General features: G+C 35.2%; 1 protein-coding gene across 1 annotated transcript; it reads left to right on the top strand.

Moving 5' to 3' along the window:
* The first annotated feature begins 9,194 nt into the window (after window positions 1-9,194).
* Window positions 9,195-12,840, top strand: LOC145614860 (SAGA-associated factor 29 homolog A-like). The gene is made up of 4 exons (XM_081669927.1): window positions 9,195-9,461; window positions 11,566-11,659; window positions 11,737-11,843; window positions 12,573-12,840. The coding sequence occupies exons 1-4, from the start codon at window positions 9,344-9,346 to the stop codon at window positions 12,680-12,682; spliced, it is 429 nt and encodes a 142-aa protein (XP_081526053.1). The 5' UTR covers window positions 9,195-9,343; the 3' UTR covers window positions 12,683-12,840.
* The last annotated feature ends 14,971 nt before the right edge of the window (window positions 12,841-27,811 follow it).

Raw genomic sequence — 27,811 nt, 5'->3', positions numbered from 1 at the left:
ATAGAATAATAATTCTTCTAAACTTACCCCAAAAATCGGGTGACAATGACATTTATAGAGGGTGCGAAAACAAAAACCGAGCAAGCAAATACCCAGGAAGGCGCGCACGCGCTGCAGCGGTGGCGCGCCCGTGCTTTGCGCGCTCTCGTCTCTCTTGGTTTCTTCGGTCTTTTCGAGGCTTCGTGCGTTCCCTAATGTCGCACGATTATGATGATGATGAACACTAAGAGAGTCAGTCCCAAAAACACTTGATTGTGGGTTCAACACCCTATCTTCATGAGAGCACGACTTGAGAGCGCAAGAGCTAGAACTTGGAGAATCCACATCATTGCATCTTGAGCTTCCCAATTTCCATGAAGAGAAGATATGATGAGCTTATTCAAACAAACAAAAAGAAGAGAAGAGACAAGAATATACATTAACTCACTTTCGTAGGAATCACGGTCAATTATAGCATATAAAGACAAGCGATTTAAACCCTTAGATCGCCCTAGAGGACAAGTGATGCTCTCGTAAAGGTTTCCTAAGAGATTAACCTATAACTCTCATAGTAATACAAACAAGGCAAAGCATGAAAAAGAAACAAAAATACAAGAAAAGCAAAAAAATGTTCATGAAAGGACTTTTCCAAATGTACAAGCATAAATGAATGCAAATTTTTCTAAACACGTAAGGGAGTGCACGTTCTAAGATATCTAAGGTTGATTAAAACATAGGATATTCTAAGCATAGAGAACTAAAGAAACACAATTCACTTTCATCTCAAAACATTTTAGCACATTCTCCCAATTCAATTAGCTTCAAATCTACTTTGAGGTTTCTCGACACCTTGACTTTGCATCCCCTATCCTTAGGCTTTAACTCATAATGCCCTCCCTCAATATGTGACTCAACCTCTAGGTCAAAAGGTCTTTCCCAATAGTTGTAACGTAAAGGCAAAAGGTTGAGGGTAGGCTAAAATTTAAAAATTTGGTGGTATCCCTAATAGTGAAGCAAAGAACGGGCCCTTTCTTAGAATCACGATCATGTAGTCACCAAACAAAAACAATCTAACACCCCCAAGCTTATTCAAAGCTATACTCACAAACATATATACAAAAAGCGTAAACGCTTCTCCCCAAGCTTAAATGAAGCATTGTCCTCAATGCTTGAAAAGGGGAAAAGAATCACATCAAAATATTTTTGAATTTTCTCATTTTTAACTTTTTTTTTTTTTGCTTTTTATGCATATATTCAAAGCAATTGTCCTCGCCTCTTTTAACTTTGGACGGCTTTTACAACTTTGCATTTATTATGTCCTTGCTTTTTTTTTTCTTTGGACGGCTTTTTCTATCATACATTTGCCATTATTCACAAAATATACACAAAACACAAGCTTGCTTACAAATAGAACCAATATCCAACCTTATATACCACAAAATCCAAAAACATGACCATTTGCTTCACAAAAACCAAAAATGGAACAAAAAGAAACAAAAAGCTCAAAATTCTAAAGATGTGGCTTGAAAAGAAAGGAAAAGACTCAAATGGCTAGCAAGAAGGCAAATGTGAACCCAATAACTAGAAATAAAGAAGATTAAACCTAGAAAAGAAAAATACCACCCCGAAAAGATGCTATTGTCCTTCCTAGTTGTTTCGGTCTCGAGTTTGAGAATTATGAGTCAAGATTCAAGATTAGATCCGCAATAGTCAAGGATCCAAGCCACTCATGCAAGATATGTAGAAGGCTTGAAAATCATAAAACCTCACAAGTTTGTGGCAAAAACTCACTAAAAGCTTCAAATTCACCAAAAGGGAGCAATTGCAAATATTCAAAAACAAATAGAATCTGGCTTCAAGGTCCCAAAAGTTCTAAGCGACTATCTTAGCATACTCTATCCTAGAATCAACCAAACATACTCTCAAACCGTGCACACCGTTACCATTTAAGAAGAAAAGCATTCAACTATACAAGTCCAAAAGTATTATGTCCAAAACAAGAACAAAACAAAGATACATTGCAAATTTGCCTTGATAGAAACAAAAATCTTTTTAGAGTTTTTCAAAATATAGAACATGGAAATGCATATACAAAGGTTCATAGCATATATGAATCAACATCCCATCAAACATGATATAATACCCTCCCCCAAGCTTGAATGAGACAATACACTCAAACATAAATCATAGAAACTATGATAGGGGAAAACAAGGAGGTCAATCCAACAAACCAACATATATCCAACAAGTCATCATCCACTTGATAAAGAGCAAGGAAGGATATTACCGGATATTAGGTGGGTGTAAATACCCACAAATGACCCAATTAAACCTTTCAAAGCTAATTTCCTCAAGAATAGAACCTTGCCTTCCATATGCTAGCAAAAATAGGAGTCAAACCTCCTTGATTCTTGATCCAAATCGAAGCACCAAAGTATATCAATTCATGTAACTATAAAAAGGCACACAAACATTTCCATGAGAGAAAATAAATTCTAAAAGGAAAAGAAAATGAAAGTAATAAAACACGGGTTACTTCCCGAGAAAGGCTTGCTTAAGGTCCAAGCTTGACCGCTCTAGTAAAATAGGATTGCAACGATCATAAGAGCTTGTCAAATGCACTACTACACATTTCATAGGAAATTAACCATGCACATGACAAAAAGAGGACATGCAACAAGATTAGTTCACACCTATGAGAAGAGGGATGCCAAGAGAAAGAAGAAGAATCAAAAGAAAATTCAACAAAATAAGAAAAGGAAAAAGAAGAAGAAGAAGAAGAAGAAGAAGAAGAAGAAGAAGAAGAAGGCAAACTCTCCTCACAATATTTTTGGGTGGCAACATCACCCTTTTCCTTAATTGGGGACAAATGAGCCACATACAAATCATCACAGATAAGGGGATCCCCAATAGGCTCATTGACAAAGGAAGGGAAGGATATAGGAGTGTGGGGGACATGGTTGAAATTGCTTGAAAAAGGGACATGAGAGGAAGGAATATGGGCTATGGTTTTGCAAATGAACTCTTCCTCAGCACCATGCCTCAAATCACCAATAAGAGCATGGAAATCAACCATAGAATCCTCAAAAGAAGAACACTTATGATCACCATCTCCCTCAAACATCCAACTCCCAAGAGGAACCGCATAATCTCCTCCACTACATTCATGAACAACAACTCCCTCAACTTCCTTAAAGCCCAAAGTCTCAAAACCATGCATGAATAGATGCAAATTCATTTCAAAATCATCTCTCCCAAGAAGAATTCTCAATGAACTCACTCAAAAGGCTATGGGTTTTCTTTTGACTCGTAAAGAACTTATTGGCCATAACCTCAAACAAGTCCAAATACTCATGGATAGAAGAATCACAATCATGCACAAGAGACTCATAAAGATGGGTGGGAGGGTTAGGGTTTTCAAATTCAACACTCTCTTCATTCTCAACTCCTTCACCATCACTCAAATGCTCACCAATGGTATCCTCACAATCTCTTGGTTGCTTAAAATCACCATCATCATCCTCAACACACACATTGGGTTTGTAATTTTCACACACAAGCATCAAAGATGACAATTGGCTTTCTAGCTCTTTGCCTCTCCTTCTTCCCTCCTCAAGATGCTCCACACTATTTTTCATTACCTCTAATTGACTTCTTAAAGAATTAAGAATCGACTCCTTTTTTAGGCCCAAGATAATCACTAAGATCAATATGCCTAATTTGAGTTTCCAAGGATGCAATAAGAGATTCAAAAGGTGTAGAATATTGATGCTCAACAAGAGAAGAAGAAGTACAACCAAGATTGGAAGAATCAACATTGAAATCATGAGCATATATATCACATTGGGGAGTGGGGGAACAATCAAACATATAAGATTTTTCAACTTGAGCATGCACCTCATTATCATGAACAAAAGAGGGACTAAAATTGAAAGCATTTGTTATAGGTTGACTAATGGGATCATGTGACAAATCATGGGAAATCATGCTAACATTAGAAGAATTAACACATTACACATCAAAATTAGAAACATGATCACCCCTATTATATATATCCCTAACAAACCAAACATAAAAATCACAAGCATCATCAATTGACAATGCTCTAAATCTACCATTATACATACATTCAACTTCATTCCTAGTTTGTTCATTCAAACCAAAATAACAAATCTCACAAGCCTCCCAAAGACTATAATAATAATAGTTAAGAAATCCCTCAAGTTTATGGAAATATTCACAAAAAGGCACATTATTATACTGTGGAAAATATAGACATGCCATTTTTATACAAAGCAAACAAAAATCAAATCAAAGAAAAGTATATACAAAGGCCTAGACTCAAGCAATCAAAAACACTCAAACATAGACACCGTTCCCCGGTAATGGCGCCATTTTGACGAGGGGTGGAACTAGGTCGTTGAATCTAATCTTCCCTCGATCAAACTAAATTTATAAACACTTAACAAACCTATATACTAGTATAGAGGCAAGTCAAGGGTCGAACCCAAAGGAACGGTAATGTTCAAGCGCTCTCAATTATGCGCCTAAGCTATGTCGAAGGCATAGATAAAGAGAGAACACTAACCAACTACCAAATAAAGAAACCAAACAAATAAAGCACTAGGAACGGGGATCAACAAATATCATGACAATTGTAGCAACTTAGAAATACATGCAAGTCAATGGTTGTGAAGACTAATGGCAAGCTCAATCAAAAGAGTCAACAAGCTATCTCCTAGAGGTCAAACTAGCGCCAACTACGAGAGACTCTAACTAACAACATCACTAATCAAGCTCAATCGAAAATTGCATTTCCTAAATCAATGGTCCGTATCATTAGAAACTACAATGCAATCTAGCATAATTCTCAAGGCCTAATCGAATTACACACATGCAAACTTCCATTAATGTAATACCCCGTATTTTTAAATATTTTATAAATGAAATTTTATTTTATTTATAATATTTATTTGTACTTTTCCGGAATTTAATTACAAAAGTTTCAAATTATTAATATTGGTCAAAAATTATTTTAGCACAAACTATTTTATGAACCTATGTTCTACAATTCATGATCATACAAACAAAGCCTAGTCCATTTCATTTACCTAATTGGCCCAATAATTTTATGAGGCCCAATCTTCTTCCTTACCCTACAACATTCTCTCCTATAAATACCCCATTAATCCCCAAAAATTTCCCACACCAAAAGGTTAGTCTTATTTTCTCTCTCCTTTGTTTATTAATTTGTATAATTATAATTATTGATTTATGGATTTTGATTTTATTGGTTGAAAGTAATTTAATTAGTATCAAGTTGTATTTTGATGACTAAACTTTATAATTTCAGATTTTATAAGTATCATAATTTTCAGATTTTGTAAATTTTATAACCTAGGGTTTTTAATTATTGAAAATCGTGATTTTAGAGTTTTTATGAACAATTGATTTAGGGCTTTTATAGTAATGATGTTTTGAAATTTTGGTGATTATAACTAATGATTAGTTTAACTTAATTCCAGATTATTTTGAACATGTAAATTCGTGTTTTAGTTTTTAGATTTTCGTTCGTTAATATTAATCCCGTTTTAATCCCGATCAGATTCTGAACTCATCCGATTTTGATGAAAAAATAGTGTTTTCCATGTGGAAACAACGTTTTAAAAAAGACTCACTACTATGGTAGTGAGCACCACCCTCTCGTAGCCAAATTCAGCCTTTAAATATGATTGTCGGGCAGTTTTTGATTTTAACGAAGTTTTTTTTTTACTTAAAATATTATCCTTGAGTTTGATTAATAAAATTAATTATGTTTAAAGTTAATTAAACATAAATATATGTTTTTATTGAAGTTTTAAGTGTTGGAAATAGTTTCTAAGTACTACTTTTAATGTTTTATAAAGAGGGTTTAATCACCCATTAAAAAGGGAGATTTTTAGGGGTTTTTATATAATTTTCAGATTTTTATTAGACTTTGAACTTGCTGTAATTTCATGTATAAGAGTGTATTTTAAGGTTTTCATGAAGAAAATTTAAAGAACTATATATAAGCCTTTAATTTTAACTAAAGGGAAGGTTTTAAAGTGTTGTTTGATTTGGATTTTGAAGGTTTTAAAGTAAGTTAGTATTGCTGTAAATTTGATTGATTGGGTATTGATTGAGATGTTATTATTTGGCTTAGGAGAGGAGTTTATTGAAGATGATTTCTAGTTAGTAAAGTGGCATACCAATTCGTTTGCTCAAGGTACGTACAAGTTACGAAACCTTTCTTTTAGGTGCATGTTTAAGGACGACGGATCGAGAACTTAGTATCATGTATAGGGATGACTGAGTTAAATTGTTTGGTTATACATTGTGAATTTCGTATAACGTGCACTATTTTATATTGCAAGTATTATTTGTGCTCTAATTATGCAAGGTGCGCTTAGAGGCAAAGGTATATTATTGGTGTAATGATTAATTTATTACTCATTCATGATTATGCAAGCAGGATGAGTAAAGGAAGAATTTAAGTCTTCTAAGACGAGGTTAAGGTTTTGGGGTGCCTTATGCACTCAAGGTGTTTATACACCGAGGTAGTAAAGGAATAAATAATAAATGTTGCTTGCCACTAATAAATCAAGAATTGAAATTGAAAAGTTGTTTTACTTGATTGAATTGATATTGGATTGATTGTATTGTTATCCATATGAGTCATCACCAAGTCTAAACCTGTAAATCACGTAAAGTGCAAGATGGATGAGCAATAAAACTCTGGATTGGTGCACTTCTGGAGTAATGACAATCAGAGGTTGGGGTACATGGGGTATTAGCCGTGTACTTTTCTCGAGGCCGTCTGATCTACGAGTCTCTTATTTCAAATATTTTTCAAAACTAGGAGTTAGGTGAGATCTCATACTAACTACGGTCACGGAGTCGCGCCCGTGGTCGTTGGATGTTTATTGATGTTTCCGAAAGGAGGCATGGGGTTTTTCTTTTATTGATGTTCCAAATGGAGCATGGGTTGGACAACCTTGTCTATTGCGTAATCCAATGAATAAAAATAATGATTTACCTATTATTAATTAATGGAGTCTTAGTAATCTAAATAGTTGAGTCGTGTGTTGAGTCTATAATTTAATGATGCATGATGATTGATTATTAGTAGCATGTTATGGATTTCTTAATTTATTTTGCAGCTTGTATGTACTCAGCTTTGCTGATTGCGTGCTTTGTGTGTCTTTCTTTGGTCATGGCCTTCGCCTTTCAATGACCCTGTGACGATCCAATTTTTACACTTGTAATATTGGGGAGCAGAATTACCACAGGTTCTTACACACGCAGCATTCATCAGGGTTGTGGGATCTTGAGTAGAGAGTTGATTGTTTGCATTTTATTTCTTTTGCAAGTTTGAATTTATTTTAATTCGATTTTATTTGACACTAATTCTTTTGGGTTTGAATTTATTCGAACACTGGAATTAATCACTTACTACTTTTATTGGGTTTTGAATAAGGGCCTTAATGGTTCCAAGTTGTATGACTTAATTTGGTTTCATTCGTTGGTTTTGAAACTTATTTATAACTGATTTAGTTTTTCCGCTGCTATTTTCTGATAAAGCTTTAACGTTTGAACACGTGGCGGTAGCACGCCAGTAATTCTCTTGAATGTTGTTCAGGGTCCTCACAAGTTTAAAGAGAGAATTATTGGGGTGTTACAATTAATCACTTTAATCTCAACAATGAATCAACACAATCCCCAAACCACAATCAATCAATCATACAAGTTTCACCCAATTCCTAGCAAACAACTACTCTAACATCATCATCAAATCAACTAACAACTAAAGAAATCAAAGAATCAACAATATATGAAGAACAACTACACTAATCAAGCATCAAACATCAAAATCAATCCAAACAAACATGAATATTAAACAAAGCAATATAATGAGATAGAGTTAAGAATGCTCATTGATAATATAGAAGATCTTCAACACAATTGTCACCATTGAATCTTCAATTTCTCAATCACCATTGAAATTCCTCACTTTCTCTCTATAAAATCTACTCCTAAACTAACCCTAAAACTAGAGAGAGAAGATCTCAACTAAGCTAAGAATATGATAAAAAACTAGAATAATACTTCTTCTAAACTTCCCCCAAAAAACTATAAAATCTACTCCTAAACTAACCCTAAAACTAGAGAGAGAAGATCTCAACTAAGCTAAGAATATGATAAAAAACTAGAATAATACTTCTTCTAAACTTCCCCCAAAAATCAGGTTACAATGATATTTATAGAGGGCGCGAAAACAAAAATCGAGAAAGAAAATACCCAGGAAGGCGCGCCCGAGCTGCAGGGGTGGCGCGCCCTCGCCCGCGTCTTTCTAGGTATCTTCGATCTTTTTGCGGCTTCGTGCGTTCGCTAAGGTCGCCTGATTATGATGATGATGAACACTAATAGAGGCAGTCCCAAAATCACTTGATTGTGGGTTCAACACCCCATCGTCATGAGAGCACAACTTGAGAGCGCAAGAGCTAGAACTTGGAGAATCCACTTCCTTGCATCTTGAGCTTTCCAATTGCCATGAGCTTGTTCTAAAAGCATCTCCCACCTTATTAATTGACCAATATCAAGACACGATCCTCGTACAATACCTACAACCACGAAAATAGAGCAAATAAAGGAGAAAAGAGTAGAAAAACCAACAAAATGCATAAAAGCTACAAAATAAGAAAGGAAAGGTAAAATCAAGACCAAATGCATAAAACTAAGCATTTATTAAGCATGAAAGCCATGAAAAGAAGGTGAAAACAACCTAAATGCTCATCAAATGGGTGCCAATTATGACACTTATCAGTAATATCAAATTGTTTAATCATTCAATTAATTAATTATTGATCGTTAATATAATTTCTCATTATAATTTAGGGTTCGTTTAAGGTATATTATTGGATTATTGGTTATAATTAATTAATTATTACTGTAATAATGAAATGTTATAATTATCGTGTTTTTTTTTATTCATGTCCGTAATTATAAAAATTTATTGGAATTTCCAACCCTACATTTGAAGTTAAGTCAAATTTGGTTGCTTATTATGTGATTTTGTTATCCTTTAATGTTTTGAAAGAATCATGTAATTATGTAATTATGGAAGAATATATTTTTGTTTGGTAATAAATCAATTCATAATCAGCCCTAATTATTCTTGATTTTTTCCCAATAATTTACAATTAATTTTTTTCCCTTTTTTGTCAATTTTATTGATGATTTATTTCATTATAAGTTGTAGATTGTGTTGTTTATAAATTCGATCAAATGAAAAAAATACAAAAGAGAGGAAGTATAGTACAATTGCAAGGAGATTTCACCAACAATGTCTACATCGGAAATTGCCAGCATTCTTGACAACTCGAAGGAGCTCGACCGCCTTCGGAAAGATCAGGAAGAAGTGTTGTCTGATATTAATAAGCTTCATAAGAAGCTCCAAACCAGTGTGTTATTATTCTCTCCTTTTAATTTCAGTATATGATTAAATTTTTGTAATTTTAGCTTTTTATTTTATTTTGATTTGTTTTATGTATTTTTTTTCAATATTGTATTGATCAATTTCAATTTGATTTATTTTATTGAATTGTAAGGGTAATTATTAGTAATTGTTTTGTGCCGCTTAATTTCTGATTGAAATTGAAAAGCTTGGTCGATTACTCGAATATGGTATTATAGAGTGGCCGGTTAGTATGGTTTTAAAGCTGGAAAAATAGTAATGTGATCAACTCCTATGTGTTTGGTTTGGGCTTAAGAATTATGTTGTACTGTTGATGGTGGTATTATTTTCCAATATTTGTTTGTGTCTAGCATAGTTACACGTTTAAGTGTCAAACTTTTTTTTTTTTTTTCCGGGAAATATATTATATGATTTTGGCTTTTAATTGGAGTGTCAGAGTTCCTTGAGATATAATGAAAAGTCTTATAATTCCCTGTTGGAGGATATCTTAGAAATTTGTGATATAAATCCTTTTGTGGTTTGATGGATACTTGTTAATAGTGAAGCATAACTGTTTATTCTTCATAATTGATATTTTTTTCAGGTCTTTTTTGGTCGAGGAGGCTCAGATACCAAATGCCTTAAACATGTTGTGATATTGCTTTGGCTAAATATGTGAAATCATGAGAAGTATTTCATAACATATGAAAATTCTCTTAGGATTTTTGGGGATTATCCTTAGAGGGTTTCTATAATATTTTCTTGTGAAAATGATTTGAGATTTTTTGGTCTTAGGGAATGGTATAAGGAGAGGTCAAGGTGACATATTAAGATTTATTTATGGAGTCTTTTATAGTGAGTTATTTTATATACTTTGTATAGAGGTCCTTCTGGTTGCAGCGAGTAACCTTTAGCTGCACAATGAAGTTGTTTGTCATATAAATAGACCAATGGAACTTTTTGGGAGCATGATACAAGAGGTAAAGGCCCCGTTTGGTTTGATTTAAAATGTTTTCATGGAAACTGATTTTCCTATTATTTCCCATTTTCCTTTGTTTTGGTTTTTGAAGGGGTGGAAAATAATTTTCTCAATGGTGGAAAATTGCATGGACAATGGTGAAAATATTTTCCTTAATAAAGCAAGGGAAGCCACATTTTCCTCCCTTCTCCCTATCTCCTTTTTACTTTCCTCTCATCCATCTTCACATTTCCACCCCTATTTAAATTTCTCTTTACCTTTTCTTGTAAGAACCAAACAATGGAAAACTATCTTGCAAGTGTTGTTTTCCTTGAATTATTTTTTCCATGAAAACTAATTTTTCATTGAAAATGTTTTACATCAAACAAAAAGAGGCCAAAGTACAAACACATGGTCAGGTTCATTTATAAGCTCATTGGTGTTAACTTCATTTCACTATTTTGTAATTTAGTCTTTTATCCTTTCTTTTACTAGTGTAGGAAAATTTATAAGCTCATGTGACCTTATATGACCTCAATGTGTAGAGTTATACATGATTGATTGGATGAAAGCTTTAGTCATGTATCAGTTTCACGTTTAATCCTATCTTTGCATTTTTTTGTTGCTGTTGAGTTAGCTGTATTTTCAGTCTCTTGGAATTGTTTTAACAAATTGGAATGGGTTTGCGGTTGTGAGCAAGTATATTGTCCATCTTATTTCGATATTATTAGAATAAAAACTATTGGAAAATCTAATTGTTGTTCAAGTAGCTTAATGCAATAGACACTCCATTTGTAAATCCCCGACAGATTCTACACTCTTGTAAATGATGTAATTAATTATAGGTAAAAAAAATACTGAAGTAGGAGTTTCATATAAAATTGTCGACTACACAATTTATACAGATCCCAAAGAAAGTGGTTTTAGAAATCGTAAACAGCAAATTGCTTCTATTATCAAATGGAAAACGCTTAAAAAAAAGGTAACAATGTAAGAGTGTAATTTGAAATCTTATTTTTTATTTTTACTAAGCTACTTGTTGATGTGCTTTAATTGAAGTTAAAATACTATTGAAGGTGTTTGGTTTTGTTAGTGAAAAGTTTGAACTCAGGACATTTTATTCAAAGAATAAATGGTGATTACTTTGGTGCAGATCCTGAAGTAGTTGAGAAGCCCGGGGACACATCTTTATCGAAGCTTAAGCACTTGTACACCCAAGCGAAGGAACTAGCTGAAACTGAAGTGAGGTACTTATCATTAGCTATATGTTAACAAGCATTTTGCCTAAGCTTTAGTATGGAAGTTTATTTTTTGATATTTTTAGGAGAGTTGATTATATGGTTAAACCCTACAGAGTATCAAATGTTTTACTAAGTCAGCTGGATGCTTTGCTCCCTCCTGGGCCGCCTGGGAAGCAACGAAGAAGAGTAGGTGTGTATATTATTCATCTATAACAGCTTGGCCTTTTCGCTAAACATCACTCTTTAAAAGCCCTAATGTGTGTCTAAAGCAACAATTTAATGTAAACTTTGAAAAATGAAACAACATAGGATAGGACTAGGACATGATATGTTTTGACTTGATTTTTTTTTTTATTAATATTCCTTTTCAGTCCCCAAATAAATGTCCTAGTTCACCCAATAATTTTGTCCCCCAATAAAAAGTCTCATTTCCTTATTTTTTTTCCTATTGTTTTGGTTTCCTATTTTATTCTTCCTCTGAAATTCCCTTGTGAATTGTAATTTATCTTTTAAAAGGATGATTAAATTTGAATCATGCCCGATTTTTTTTTCTTTTTAAAATTTCTTATTATTCACCTTTAATTTACCAAACCTTAAGTGTTTTGCTTTTGGGACTTAGCGTGCGGTTTAGGTGTATGTATTTTCTTAGTTTTCTCCCGAGTGGGTGTTTGTATTTTATTAATTTTCTCCAGAGTAGGTGTTGGTATTTTTTTAGTCTAAGAATAAACTTACCCAAACAAAAGGTTGGCATACTTGAATACTAGTTTACAAGAGACTTGTCAATTCTAAAAGCATCATATAGTATAACTCATATTTTGTCATAGAAATAAATTTACTTTTTGTTTAGCATTAAGTATTCATTTTGTTAAAAACCAAAAAAATAGAAAAATGTTTCCTTATTTCCGATTTTGAGTTGCAGAAAGTAATGAGCAGAAGAAGACACAGAAAAAAAATGATTCTGATATCCCAAGGGTCTCTCCTTCCTTGAGAAACCAACTTGATAACTTTGCTAGTTTGAAAGGTGAATAGGTATATATCCGTTTTACTTTCTACTGTACATTGAATTTTTAGTTTTAAATGATTTTCTTCTAAGATCTTAGTACTGGGCTGATGTGTCTTCAGGTAGCAGCTAGGGTTGCAACAAATGAAACAGAGAAGGATGAGTATATTGTGGTTAAAGTAATGCATTATGACAGGGAAACAAGAGACTAAGTTAAATCTTACTTATAATACCTTGTTTTTGAATGATCTGTTATTTGCCTTTGCTTAATTAAAAGTATATATTTTTCCATATTGTACAAGTTTTGGATAAGCTGCGAAAGCTATTTTGTTTCTCTGTAGATAATCCACAACTAATTTAGGAGCAAAGATTACCATAACTCAATATCTTTTGAGTGAGCACCTTGGCATTTGGGCATGGTGTCTCCATTTACTTAATAAGCCCTCTTGAGAACTATGTTTGGGCATAATATCTTGGTATTCATTGTACCCTTGCACAAGTGTTCAATTAGGAAACATATATGATGTTTTCTCGATTAGAAGTAACACATGATTTCCCAGTGAGATTGAATGAGCTATGGATGATTCATATTGTAGAGGAGAACATTTCTCATGATTCTATAGGTACATGGCAATGAGAAGAGAAAACTAAGAGTGAGATGCTAACTAACTCAAAATATATCTTTGGTAGTTGGTACATAGAGGAATGGGAATGGATTAAGGGGACAAAGTGAAAGCCAAAGGCCTTTATCCCCAATATCCTCCTTTGGGAGGAGGCAAGGTTTTGAATAGAGATTTTCTTGTAAATATGTAATCACGATGATGATTATGCATCATGTTAGTACTATATCACAGTGTTGTTTAAGTGGTTGCAATGAGAGTGAAAGAGTACTCTACCAATTTCAAAGAGTCTTGAATGCTTTGCTTATTTTCTCACCTGACCTATTAATGAAGAATTCTCAGTTTCTTTTCCTAATCTACACTTCTCTGTCTTAGGCTTCCATCACTTGCTTACTTATATTATCTGGGGTAAACTTATGGCAGGAAGGTGCTTAGGTGGATGCAGTACACAAATTTCTTGAATAAAATTTAAATGAATTACAGCATAGGCAACTTAAAAATTATTGTAGCCTTGTAGTTGATATGCTAACAAAAAATTTTTTACTTTTTTTAAGGAAATGATTAGGCTTATAAAATATATTGTAGGATCTTGACATGACACTTGGTCTTAGTAGCTAATTCCATTAAAGTTTTCTGTGATTGCTTCCACTTAGTCATTTTCAACACTTGTTGCTCGTTATTGTCTGCAGTTTTAAACAATCCTCTACACCTATTTCACCATAATCTAATTCTCCATATTCCCAATCTTAGATTTGAAGTGCTTGATGAGGAACCTGGTGACGATGAAGAGGGTGGTGTCCAAAGGTAGCCCACTTCATATTTGTTCCTGGTTGGTTTGATATGGCGAATCATGATACTTCACTACCTTCATGAATGTCGGCTTTTACCATTCTACATGATGGGGAATGTGAACGGATTGCATGCCTTTTTTTGGTAGATAAAGATTAAAAAAGGACAGGAAAATTTATTTTCTATCACCATCGTAGCCTACACAGACTACTCGTTGGATTCACAGTATGTAGTATTATGATATCAACCATTCTATATCATGGGAACTCGTTACTTTTGGGAGATACTTGTTGAAAAATTCCCTGGAAAATAGGATGTTTTTGTTGAACAATGCATAAAAGTCAAGTTATAAAGATAGTTGAAAGTTAAAATAACGGACTATTGCAAGAAAATTTAGGTCCCATTTGGTATCATTGCCAACTTATGGTACTTGTATTATTATTATTATTTTTATTATTATTATTATTATTATTATTATTATTATTATTATTATTATTATTATTATTATTATTATTATTATTATTATTATTATTATTATTATTATTATTATTATTATTATTATTATTATTATTAAAATTGAATTGATATAGGTTATATTTTGAATTTTATTTAGTCATTCTTCACTAAAAAAAATCGAATAATGTCCCTAAAGTTCCATTTACATTATTCCACTGTTGCACTTGTCTTGCAGAAACTTGTTCAATCTAAAATCTTTCATTTTGCCAATATTGAAGGAGATATCTAATGATTTTGTACTGACTGAAAAAGGATGATAAACTCCAAGAAAATTTATATTTCTAAAATACCTTTAAATGCCTTTCTTTTCAGTTGGGCACAGTGGGAAACTGTGGTCAATCAGGGAGCTTGAAATATCAATTTCTTGTGCTGCTCTTTTTTTTAGTGTTTGAGTGGTTTTGTTAAGTATTACATATTGCATCTGCAATTGGGATAAGTGATATAGTAAACTATCAATGTCCATTAAAACATACTCCCTCCGTCCCAAATTACTTGCAACGGTTTGACTTTTTGCACTATTCACACATCTCTCTTTGACCATTTTTTTCAACTATTATATGAAAGTCAATGTAATCATATAAGATGTTGTTGGGTCTATTTTAATGTATAGTTTCTTAATATAAACTTTTTATAACTTATATAAATGTATAATAAAAGATATCAACGGTCAAATATGTGCATCGACAAGCGTGTCTAGTCAAAATGTTGCAAGTAAATTGGGACAGAGGGAGTATTTTTCATGTTTTTAGAGCTCCTGATTTTTATAATTTTATTTAAATTCTAAGTCATGTTATAGTGCTTTAAAATCTACCCTAGTAAAAGGTCATTGTTTTGAGGTAGGCATTCAATGTCTTTTTTTCAATCAATAGATAATTATAACTCAGTTTTGCTGTGATTTTTTAATACTGAGATAAGTAGCTGAATCTCAATTTTGCAATTGAATTACACACACATTATTGAAAGAAGATTCTACCACAATTACCATAGAATAATGATGTTTAAAATGTATTTTGATTGATTACTTATGAAGTTGATTTGGCTAAAGATTTATTATGTAATATGATTATTGGACAACACTGTATATGTGGTGACTGTCATGTTCTATTGCGGTGCTGAATTCATGTTAAAAGACACCATAACGTCCCAATAACATTACCCCCATGCTCTCTACAAATGCTCCTGATTTTTTTTATTATTTATTTATTTTGTAGGCTGGTGTTGTAACTGTTATAACCATGCTACTGCTTTTAATCAACCCTTAATTCGATATGTATCCTAATTTTAAAATGCTAAGAATTTAGATGTTTTAACCATCATATCATGTGGCAATAGAAAACAGTTGATTGTGAACAAAACATTATTGTCACGGATCAATATGAATATTTAGTCCTTAAATTTATCAGGTGTTAAGCATCAATGTCAACAATGTATGTAAAATTAAAAAGGGACTAGAAATAATCATTATACTCCCTAAAATATAAAATAATTAACAAATAAAAAAGTAGCGCAAGATCAAGGTTACTAGACGTAGGGGCAGACCTAGAGGCCCAAGAAAACAGGCTGCAGCAGACGCACCCCAGTCTGGTGGATGGTGATATCTACAAGAGGCACCAAATTTACAACTCCTGGTCTTCAAATAGTATAGACACTATGGTTGAACTGGTCTCTCTAGAAACTTATGTTCTGTGACTGAATTCCCAGCAGAAGATGTAAGAGGAGCATAAGATCCAGCTAGATCAGGTGTAGAAGGTGAAAGTGTGATCACTCCATGTACAGAACCTCCACCAGCAGCAGGTTGACCACTAGGCGATAAAACGGGACTTATAGGACCCTGCAGCAATTAAGCCAATGGATCACCCAAAAGGCCAAGAGTTTATCAACATTGTAAAAGAAGACTTGAAGAAATAAACACATAAATACACATTGAATGAAAGTAGAACGGATAAGTACAAATTGGTCATAGTGGGTAACCATGGATATTGGCGCATTAGTCAATGATCCACCAGCATTTCGTGGTTGATTAAACTTGCAAGTAGTACCAAATATACAAGTTCCAGTCTTTAGATAATACTGCACGAGGGGCCATAATACTAATATATTATTAGAATAAAGCATTAAAAAAAAACTCCATAACTGAAAACATTGAATACAAAGTAACATAATAGCATTTCACTTGGCATATAGGTTCACTAGGACATTCAGGGTACTCTCCTCCAACTAATCTTGCAACTGCAATAGCCTGGACAATATTGAACCAGAATTGCTAGAAGAAAGAATTAAACTTAATTGTGTTTCTTAAACAAGTTAATTTCACATCAATGTTTTCTGATCATATAATAAACTCAAAAAACAGATCAATAAGCAAGTTGTGCATTATTCCCACAATGCCTCCATCTATAGCAAGGTAAAGGGATGTCAAATGTACACAAAACCACAAATAAACTATCCGAATTCCATAAAATTTGAGACAGTAAATAATGTTGGGGTTTGGTAAGTCCAACGTACCGCAAAAACGACCCCGACCCAAAGAACAACTCGCAATTAATAAAACCATAAAGCATAACAAATAAACATAAAAGGATAAAATCGAAATTTACCTTTGACGCGTGCTTCGCCCGACCTAATGGGCTCTTACTTGAAAGCTTTAGCTCCGAAAATACTGAACCTCCAACGGTATCCACCCACAAAGGACAAACACCGACTTTTAGGTCCGCTACCTTGGAGTTAGCAAGGTCCGACCAAAACCCGAGTGATTAAATGAGTTCAAAGGTTTTTACAATGGTGATGCCTTTTTCAACTCTCACTCAAGTGATTTTCCCAATACCCTAACTTGGGTATTTATAGGGAAAACAAGAGAGTGAAAAAACTCTCCCATCAATGTGGGAGAATTTGATTTTTCCATTTTATTTTAAAGCTAAAATAAAATAAATAATCAAACTAGTAATAAATCAACAGGTGGCACGCTAATGAGAGAGATTAGGTGAGGACCATTTGGAGGAGGGGGAAGCAAACTTGCTCCCCACTCCCTCTCCGAAAACTGGCCAACTCAACCCTCAAGCTTCCTCTTACAATGCGCCACATGGCACCACACTTAGGCACCAAGGCACCCAAGGTGGACTGCCATGTGCATCGGCCAACAAGCCGCGCATCAAGGATGCGAGCTGCTGCTGAGTGCCGATGCTCCTTGCGCGCGATTGCCAGAGATGCTAGCATTGGTGCGCTAGCACGCACCAGCCAGCCTAGGCTCGGCTTGGTGCGCATGCTAGCCACCATGCTATACCAAATGCCTCTAGCACTCGGTTTGCTCAGGGCATATCGATGCTAGGGGTATTTTGGTCTTGTTGATTTATTATTTTCGTGTCTCGTCTTTTATTATTTTGACTCGACTTCCGACGCTCGATTTTGACTCTCTAAGCTCGAATTTCCGACGTCTAAATATTTAATACTCGGGCGACGAATTAATTTCTTCCGAATTAATTCGTTGAGTCGGTTCGTATATTTGCTTGGGTGTGACCCGAAGGGTGCAGTCAAGATTAACCTGTAATATTAATTATACATTAATATTACTGATCGGAAGTGACCTCCACCCAGGCATTCTGATCACTTGACCTTGCTGAATATATTAGCTTTCTAATAATTCTGAACCCGCTATCAGAATAATACACTTGTTCGAAGTACACCATTCCTTTCAATCTCCCACTTGTCCTTTCGGACAAGTGATAATTTAGTGTATAGCCTTTTTCCTATGTCTCTTCATGAACTATAAGGTAAGATTATTTCGTCATCCTTATTATGTCTAGAAGTGTTTCTCTATTCCAAGTCTAACTGTCAATAAAAAGATGATTTCTAAAATCCATCCGAGCACGACCATGCATTTTTACAGTCTCGCTCTACGAGAGACCTTGTATACAACTAAGATATCTTCCCTATTTTAGTAGGGGGACATTCCTAGTCTTGTAATGTAACTCCTCTTACTGAGAGGACTTAGCCGTCCGAGTCTTGCCGTTATAATCCCCTATTACGGCAGACGTTTGACAACATCAAAACGGACTAGTACTCAAACAAGAGAACTCACAATACTCATGGTCAAGGAAATAGGTTCCGGTAGCCATAATGAGAAGTATACTTCATGACGATCTTTAATTTCTTTAAAGTATTCTCATAGGTCGATCCAGTATGGTTCTAAACCAATACCTGTGCAAATGATTTATGACAATCATGTCCTCGTAGCACAAGAAATAGTGCTATAAATCAAACTACACACTAATCTCAATTGGTCATTAATCGTCCATCATTTAAATGACCTCGATTAAGGACAATTTTCGATTATAATATTCAATGTTCACTTAATAGGTGTTTCCTTATCAAGACTGATCTTGATACCCTATTTTGAATATTCCAAGAATTAAATGCACTCATTATTTAATCCTAAACCACAATTAAATAGCAAACAGAGTAATAAAATATTTCATGACATTTATATTACTCCAAAACTTGAATGAATTTTCTTAGTGTCTTACATAAAATGTTCAAAATTTAAATAAAACACTAAACAGGGAAATCAAAGCCAGTGTCCTACATGCCTGATTCCCATTGCCTCAACGTGCTTGTTGTGCTTCACTTGAGGCAAAGGTTTAGTAAGTGGATCGGCTACATTGTCATCTGTTCCAACTTTGCAAATTCTGATTTCACCTTCCGATTTCCATTCTTGAATCATGTGAAACTGTCGTTTGACAAGTTTGACTTTCTGATGTTCCCTCGGCTCTCTGGCCTGAGAAATAGCTCCATTGTTGTCACAATAGAGGGCTATTGGACTCTTTATGGAGGGTGCAACATCAAGTTCACCAATGAACTTACAAATCCAAACAGCCTCCTTAGCCGCTTCAGCAGCTGCTAAGTACTCTTCAGTTGTAGAATCTGCAGTTGTACTCTGCTTGGCACTCTTCCATTTGAACGCTCCTCCATTTAGACTGAACACATATCCAGATTGCGATTTGAAATCGTCTCTGTCTGTCTGGAAGCTTGCGTCGGTATAACTTTCAACAACTAATTCTTCTAAACCACCATATACCAGGAATTTATCCTTGTTCCTTTTCAGGTACTTTAGGATATTCTTGGCCGCAGTTCAATGGGCCTCTCCTGGATCTGATTGGTAACGGCTCGTAGCACTCAAGGCATACGATACATATGGCCTAGTACATATCATGGCATACATGATTGATCCAATAAGCAAAGCATATGGAATCAGATTCATTCTTTCCCGCTCATCAGGTGTCTGTGGACACTGCTTCTTGCTCAGGGTTATGCCATGTGACATTGGCAGGTGACCTCTCTTGGCCCCTTCCATGCCAAATCGAGCAAGTACCTTATCAATATAAGTACTTTGACTCAATACAATCATCCTTTTTGATCTATCCCTATAGATCTTGATGCCTAGTATGTACTGAGCCTCTCCTAAGTCTTTCATTGAGAAACATTTTCCAAGCCAGGCCTTTACAGACTCTAACAACAAAATGTTGTTTCCAATGAGAAATATGTCATCGACATATAAGACTAAGAAGGTGATGTCACTCCCACTGACCTTCTTGTAGACACAAGATTCATCTGGATTCTTGATAAAACCAAACTTACCGATGGCTTCATCGAATCGTAGATTCAAACTTTTGCTAGCTTGCTTTGTTCCATAAATGGACTTCTTAAGCTTACAAACCTTCCCAGCCTTGTTTTGGTCGACAAAACCTTCAGGTTGTGTCATGTACACAGTTTCTTCCAAAATGCCATTTAAGAAGGCGGTTTTGACGTCCATCTGCCATATTTCATAGTTATAATATGCAGCAATCGCTAGGAGGATCCGAACGGATTTAAGCATTGCGACTGGTGAAAAGGTTTCATTGTAATCAATACCATGAACTTGTCTATAACCTTTTGCCACCAATCTAGCTTTGTAAATGAGTACATTTCCATCTTTGTCAGTTTTCATCTTGAAAATCCACTTACATCCGATAGGTGTGTAACCTTCGGGTAAGTCAACCAAGTCCCAGACTTGATTTTCAAACATGGAATCCATTTTAGATCTCATGGGCTCATGCCATTTAGCAGAGTTGGTGCTTTCCATCGCTTTCTTGTAGGTTGCCGGTTCATCTCCATCCATAATTAGGACGTCCTCTGATATCTCGATTAATACTAAACTAAGATATCTATCAGGTTGAGATCTCGGCCTCTAAGACCTACGTAGGGTAATGGATTGAGCAATTGCATTGTCGGTTTGAATTTGCAGATTTTGATCATTTTGACTTGCGTCAACAGATGTTGTTTGAGCACTTTGACTGTCGTTCTGATTTTGTTTCTCATCCTCACGAACTTCGTCGAGTTTGATTTTCCTCCCACTTGTCATTTTGGAAAGGTGTTCCTTCTCCAAAAAGACACCATCGCGAGCAACAAACACTTTGCTCTCCGATTTGTTATAAAAGTAATACCCTTTGGTTTCTTTTGGGTAGCCCACAAAGTAAAACTTGTTAGATTTGGGATGAAGTTTATCAGAAATCAATTTCTTGACATATGCTTTGCATCCCCATATCTTTAGAAAAGACAACCTAGGAGGTTTCTTTGTCCATAATTCATATGAAGTCTTTTCTACAGCTTTTGATGGTGCACAGTTCAGTGTTAGTGCCGCAGTTAGAAGTGCGAGTCCCCAGAAAGAGATAGGAAGATCACTAAGACCCATTGTTGATCGTACCATGTCCAACAAGGTTCGATTTCTCCTTTCGGATACTCCGTTCCATTGAGGAGTTCCTGGAGGTGTCAATTCTGAAAGTATACCTTTTTCTTTCAGATGGTCATCGAATTCTTGGCTCAAGTATTCACCACCTCGATCCAATCGAAGGGCTTTGATTTTCTTGCCAAGCTGTTTTTCAACTTCACTCTGAAATTCTTTGAACTTTTCAAACTATTCAGATTTATGTGACATTAGGTAGACATAACCATATCTACTATAGTCATCTGTAAAGGTGATAAAATATCAGAGTCCATTTCTTGTGGTTGAGCTCATTGGTCCACATACATTCGTGTGTATTAGACCTAACAAGTCTCCTGCCCTGTCTCCTAGCTTGGAGAATGGCTGCTTAATCATCTTGCCTAATAAACATCCCTCGCAATTCTCAAACGGTTCTAAATCGAAAGAGTCAAGAACGCCTTCTTGTAGAAGTCTCTTGATGCGTTTGATGTTGATGTGGCCAAGACGACAATGCCACAAGTAAGTTTTTGGTTTGACTCCATGGTCTTAGCTCATTTGGTAGTATTATTCACATTATAAACTTGTTTGTCTAGATCAAGCACATCAACACCATTTTCAGAATGTGCAATACCATATAAAACATTATCGAGATAAAACGAACATTCATTGTCTTTTACTCGAAATTCAAAACCCTTGGCGTCCACGCAGAAATTGAAATGATTTTTTTGGTAATGTTGGGAACATAATAAACATTATCTAGTTCTAAAACAAGCCCGGTGGGCAAAGACAAACTGAGAGTTCCTACGGATACGACACTAATTTTGGCTCCATTGGCGACCCGAAGTTTAACCACTCCCTTCTCTAGCCTTCTAGCGCTCCTTAGTCCTGAGAATTGGAACAAAGGTGTGAGCCACATCTGGTATCTAATACCCATGATGCTAAGCTAGTGAAGTTAAAGTCTATAACGAATATACCTGATTCAGAAGAAACGGTTCTGTTCTTCTTATCTTCCTTGAACTTGAGACAATCTCTCTTCCAATGTCCCTTCTTTTTACAGTAGAAGCATTTGGAATCAGATTTAGAAGATGCTACCTTTTTCTCTTTTTTATCCTTGGTAGCTTTAGACTTAGGCGGAAAGGTTTTCTTCTAGCCCTTCCCCTTAAAGCCTTTCTTCTTCTTGCCTAAGAATTTGAACGGCTTGCCCTTTTTTATCATGAGCATGTCATGCATTCCCTCATCCTTGAACGTTAGCTCTGCTTGATTCAACATACCATGAAGCTAAGTGAGGGTTTTCTCCATGCTGTGCATGTTATAGTTAATCTTGAACTGATCATAGCCTTTGCGCAGCGAGCGGAGAATGATGTCAATTGCCATCTCGGTTGAATACGCCGCATCAAGCCTTCCCATGTTCTCAAACAATCCTATCATTTTGAGTACATGTGGGCTGACTGGCTCTCCTTTCTTGAGCTTGCTCTTAAGGATCTGCCTGTGGGTTTCAAACCTTTCAGTTCGAGCCTGCTCTTGAAATATATTCTGTAGTTCAGAAATGATCTCAAAATCTATCTCCTTCTCAAAGAAAGTCTTTTGAAGCTCCGGAGACATTGTGTCCAACATGATGCATTTGACATCTCGATAGGCACTTTGCCATCGATTTAAGGCAGCCTGAGTCACCTCCTCATTTAGAGCCTCGGGCCTTTCCTCATCAAGGACATATTCCTTTTGCTCTTGCATGAGAACAATTCGAAGTTCCTTTGCCAGTCAAGAAAATTTGGCCCACTCAACTTCTCCTTGTCGAGAATTGAGCGTAACGAGAATTGGTTGTTTGAGTTATTTGAAGACATGATTCTACAATTAAAAGAATTTGAAATGAAAAAAAATTCATGAAATTTAAATAAGATTGAATTCATGCATTTTAATCAAACTTATTTAAAACGTCTTATTCACACATTTAAAGTTATCCCCAATTAGGTGAGAATAAGTCGATTCCAAGATCCGAAGAAACAAAGAGTGGTTAAGCATGCTTTGGCTTGTCTTAACACTCAATCTCCTAAGGTAAGCAACGCTTTGCTAATGGCTCCAAGCCACTCTTGGTTGAATAAATCGTCACATCTAATACTCTCTCAACAATTTATTCACTTTTCCACGACGTGTTAGGACTCCATCACTCATATTGTTGAGTACAACCAAAACCAAATTGCATACCCGGTATGCCTTACTTCCTAGGAGAGGTAGTGATGCCTTGCTTTGGCGTAGCCCACCACTACCCTCGTTCGGCCAGTAAGTGTTGTTTTGGAATGGCAAGTTTTTACTCAATATTTAGGGACCTAGGGTTTCTATGTTGGTTGATTTAAGTGAACTTAATTAATCATCACAACATTCAAAATCCTAAACATGCATCTAACATATAATTCATATACATAAACATAAATATATGTATCGAAAAACATAAATATAGATGCATTTGGCAACTAGCATGACCCCTTGAGATCTTCAAAAGGTCTTCATTACAACTTCATGGCTACGTCTTCCAAGAACCTCCATCTTCAAGACTTGACCATAATTAAATGCAACTACTAGTATGTACAATTAGGACTAATCTAAATATTAAGGTACAAAAATACTCAACGATACGCAGACCGTATTTAGATTTACAAAAATACTTCACGGATCAAAGTCCGTATTTTCTATCCTAATCGGACCCACTAGTTGCCATTTCATAAAACCTGTGAGAGAATATACATTCCATTCATCCATTCACTACTTGTGAATGGCCCATGCATTTTACAACGATAAACAAGTAACAATGCATAAACACGCGTGAACTAGTAACTAATCTAGGTGGTTAATCCAATTAACACGCCTAATGAAAACTAGTCAAACTTGTTTTAACCACTTATGTAAATAAGCGCAATTTAACATTTGAAGCTCCCACTAAATTCCGCATCCAACTTAATTAATTCAATTAATTAAGCCGGTAATTCCCAAAATTTGTCAAAATAAATTTTGCCAATGCCGCTCAAAACCGAGGCCTAGCCTCCAAAATTTAATAAAATAATTAAAATAAATTAGATCAATAAAATAATTAGAACGACATTTATTAAGAAAAATACGTAGTTCAAAATGACTAAGTGCCTAGCACTAAGACACGAAGTGCTTACATTTCGCACGACCGTTAGATGCTTAATGAACGTTGGAGTGGACCCGATGTCGCTAAGCGTTACACCGCCCACATCAGCGAACTTTCACACATCAAAACGTGGCCTTTGATGGCCCATGTTGAACGAATTCATTGCACTACATTGCCTCACAAGTAACGTCTACGCATACCCCTAATTACATGATGCATGCACCAAGTCCAAACGATGCACCATGAGCTCGTGCACCACATCACTGCACCACAGCAGCCCCAAGTACACGTGTAGACACCCATTTGTGTCTCCCCAAAACCAAACCCGGTGATGAGTACCTTTCACGTCGAATCATAATCGAATGAAGTGAAAGTGTGGAAAGTCTAGTGTTGCGGATAGTTTTAATTTCTTTTCTCTTCTCTTTGTTTTTGAAAACCTATTTTAAAAAAAGCCAATCCAGTTTTTTGGGTCCATGATATGGGTCCAATAATAGTGTATTTGGATGGGGCTTGAAAAGAGCTTTCCAACGATATATTATAAGCCCAATTCCGATGAATATTGAGGAAGTTATGGCCAAATTACTAAACTGGGCCCGGTTTGAGCCTTATATGCGGCCCAATGATCTAGAGGAGGGCCTAATATGGATTTATCATTCCTAATGCAATTAAGAATGGTTTTAGTCTTCTAGATTCTTCTAGAAAGTTCTTTTCATTCCTAATTCAATTAGCATTGATAAATTAACTCTTGTTGACTTTTTAGAGTTTTAATCAGAATAAAAGAACGCTTTTGAGGAAAATACAATTTTATCCTCCTGTACGGTTAGTTTCTATCTAATTTTAGAAAACGCGTCAGAAATTTAATTAGCGCCAAACACCAGCATTAGCGCCTGGCGCTAAGCCTGGTGCTAATGTTGGCGTCTGGCGCTAACTCTGTTTTTTCACGTCAGAACTCTGGTTCGATTTTCTATTTTTTTGGCTGATTACCTCTGTAAATAGCCTCCTAAAAACTCCGTTTTCATTCATCTACAATCTACAATCATCAACTATCTCTAAGTAAAAGTTCTCTCTCTCTTTTCTAAACCTACCCTCTTTTTACAAAATTTTGCATTCACAAGACCTAGAAACACCTACCATTATTCGAAGTTGTCTTCGCCCTAGACGTGAAAGGTTTTAAATTCTGAGGGTTTGGTCCCAAATATCTCTTTCAATTATTATTTAATTTAATTGTTTGATTTTGTTATTTACCTTGAAGTTACTAACGTGTGTATTTTGTTATTAGAAAGAGGTACAAGGCAGCCAAGTAAGTATTTTAATTGTGTACATTGTTATTATTATGTAGAAATCATGCTTAGGTTGTTGTTATGATTCCTAATTTTATGTTAGGGTGTTTTTATCTTCCTAGTATCATGTCTAGGGTAACTTTAATATCAAGTATGATTAAAAGTATGATGCCTTTTATGTTCTTTCTAATATTTATGATTGTTAGTATCATGTTAGGGTTAAAGCTTTGATTTTTATTGCTTAGTGACATGCTAGGGTTTGTTATTAATCTTGTTAGTATCATGCCTAGGATCTTACTATTATTATGCTTTGCCATGATTATTGATTATAATTATTATTTGATTATATTATGTTGCTTGGTTATTTATTGTTATTGTTTGATCACACCTTTTATGCATGTTTAAAGGGAATTTGTACTTGTAATCACGCTTAATAAGATAATTAATAATCTTGTTTAGGGTTAATTTGATTATAATTCAAGTGATCGCCAATAATAGATTTATTTGTGCATTAATTCAACCAACATAGATTAAACAGGTTTAGGGTAAACCTATTGATTGCAAGTTAGTTAGAAAGCGCACATGAATACGATCAGAATGAAGTAGAGGCCTATTATTAGGGCAGGTTCAATCTCTTTTAGGTTGGATTTGTACCTTTATCCCCGAACTACCAGTCATGGTTCCAGACCTATTGGAGTTGACGATCTCCTGGATCGTTAACGGGTGTAACCTTCACCTCGTGAACAGTTTACAAGTTCCTAAAACTTGTTGGCGACTCTTTTTCTCTATCTTCTTTCCCTTTGGACGCCACCGTACTTTAGTGTATGATCACAGTGGGGGTTCAAGCTAGGGATAATGCTTGAAATATTCCCTACAATTTTTTGGCGACTCCACTAGGGAAGATTTCTATTTTAATTCCTGAAATTTATTTCGGCAATGATTTAGAATAAGCGGATGAGACTCGAAAAGTTCTAAGTATTTCATGTGCGTAATTTTGATTAACATTATTGTCATATGCATAAAAAAGATCTCATTGGAAAGACCATCCGTAATGAGTTAAAACATAGGATTATTACACGTAGGAAATTTGAGGAATATCTTTCACAACTAGGATCGAAATAATGCTGTGCGAAACTGGAAAATTTTATCGAGCACAGAAAACTGCTAAGGCATGTAGGAACTAGCGTCAGGGAACAAAGTCTAGCGCCAATTATTTGACTTAAGCGCCAAGCGACAGCTACTGTCGCCAGGCGCTAAAGCCAAATTGTGGCGCTGGCCTCTATTTGCTGGCGCCAAGTTCTTCCAATACCGAGCCAGAAATATGCGTTCTAATTTTGACCAGTTTTTAGCACTGTTTGCTCGATCCTACTTCCTGATTGAGTTTTTCTCACTTTTCTGAAACCCATATGTGTTCTAAATATGGACATAACCCCCTGGGAAATCATGCTCCATCTACCTGATTAAACGCTCTGAGCAACAAAAGGTACATCCGAGAATGTTGAATTCACCAAACCATGGAAGCGAGTTTTTCTGAACTCACGGTGTCCCATCCACTCGCGCCAACCCTTCACGGTTAGGATTCCGCGCGGTGCATCCGGACATTTAACCATGGACCCTCTATTGACTAACCCATATCCCGAACTTTAGAGAACTAGAGCCATGGTTAGGTTGCAAACTCATTGCATCATGTTGCGACTACTTGACTACTTGTGCATCTCTTACTTGTGCATACTTATTATGTGACTAAACTAACCATTTGGTTTGACTTATGTTTGTAAATAAGTGTTAATAAACTGATTAATGACTAAATGAATTTGTTTAATTAATTAGTTAATTAATTTGAGCTATTAAATAAACATAAAATCGAGTCATAGTTCCTTTAAGTCAACCCGGATTTTTATTCCTGTATACTGCACAAGAGTCAACTTGTTTTGGTCATAGCCAAAGTTCTAGGAAGAACTACGAGTCTTACAAGCTATGGATCTGTAGCCCTGAGTTTTATCTTTAATTTGGCGTTGGTTTCATCAAAATCAGAGTCACAGATCAAAAGTTATGACTAAAATACCACAGTCTGTCCAGTTTAATGCATATAC

Source organism: Chenopodium album, chromosome 3 (assembly GCF_948465745.1).
Source record: "Chenopodium album chromosome 3, dcCheAlbu1.1, whole genome shotgun sequence".
In the NCBI taxonomy this organism is placed as follows: Eukaryota; Viridiplantae; Streptophyta; class Magnoliopsida; order Caryophyllales; family Amaranthaceae; genus Chenopodium; species Chenopodium album.
Note: the sequence above shows the minus strand (reverse complement) of the source record. Positions and strands in the feature narration are given on the sequence as shown.

What these genes read in the sequence shown, in the direction of transcription:
- LOC145614860 (XM_081669927.1), top strand. Translation starts at nt 9,344, where the DNA reads ATGTCTACATCGGAAATTGCCAGCATTCTTGACAACTCGAAGGAGCTC. An exon ending in TCATAAGAAGCTCCAAACCA is followed by an intron (nt 9,462 to 11,565) that starts GTGTGTTATTAT and finishes ACTTTGGTGCAG; the next exon opens with ATCCTGAAGTAGTTGAGAAG. An exon ending in GAAGCAACGAAGAAGAGTAG is followed by an intron (nt 11,844 to 12,572) that starts GTGTGTATATTA and finishes TTTGAGTTGCAG; the next exon opens with AAAGTAATGAGCAGAAGAAG.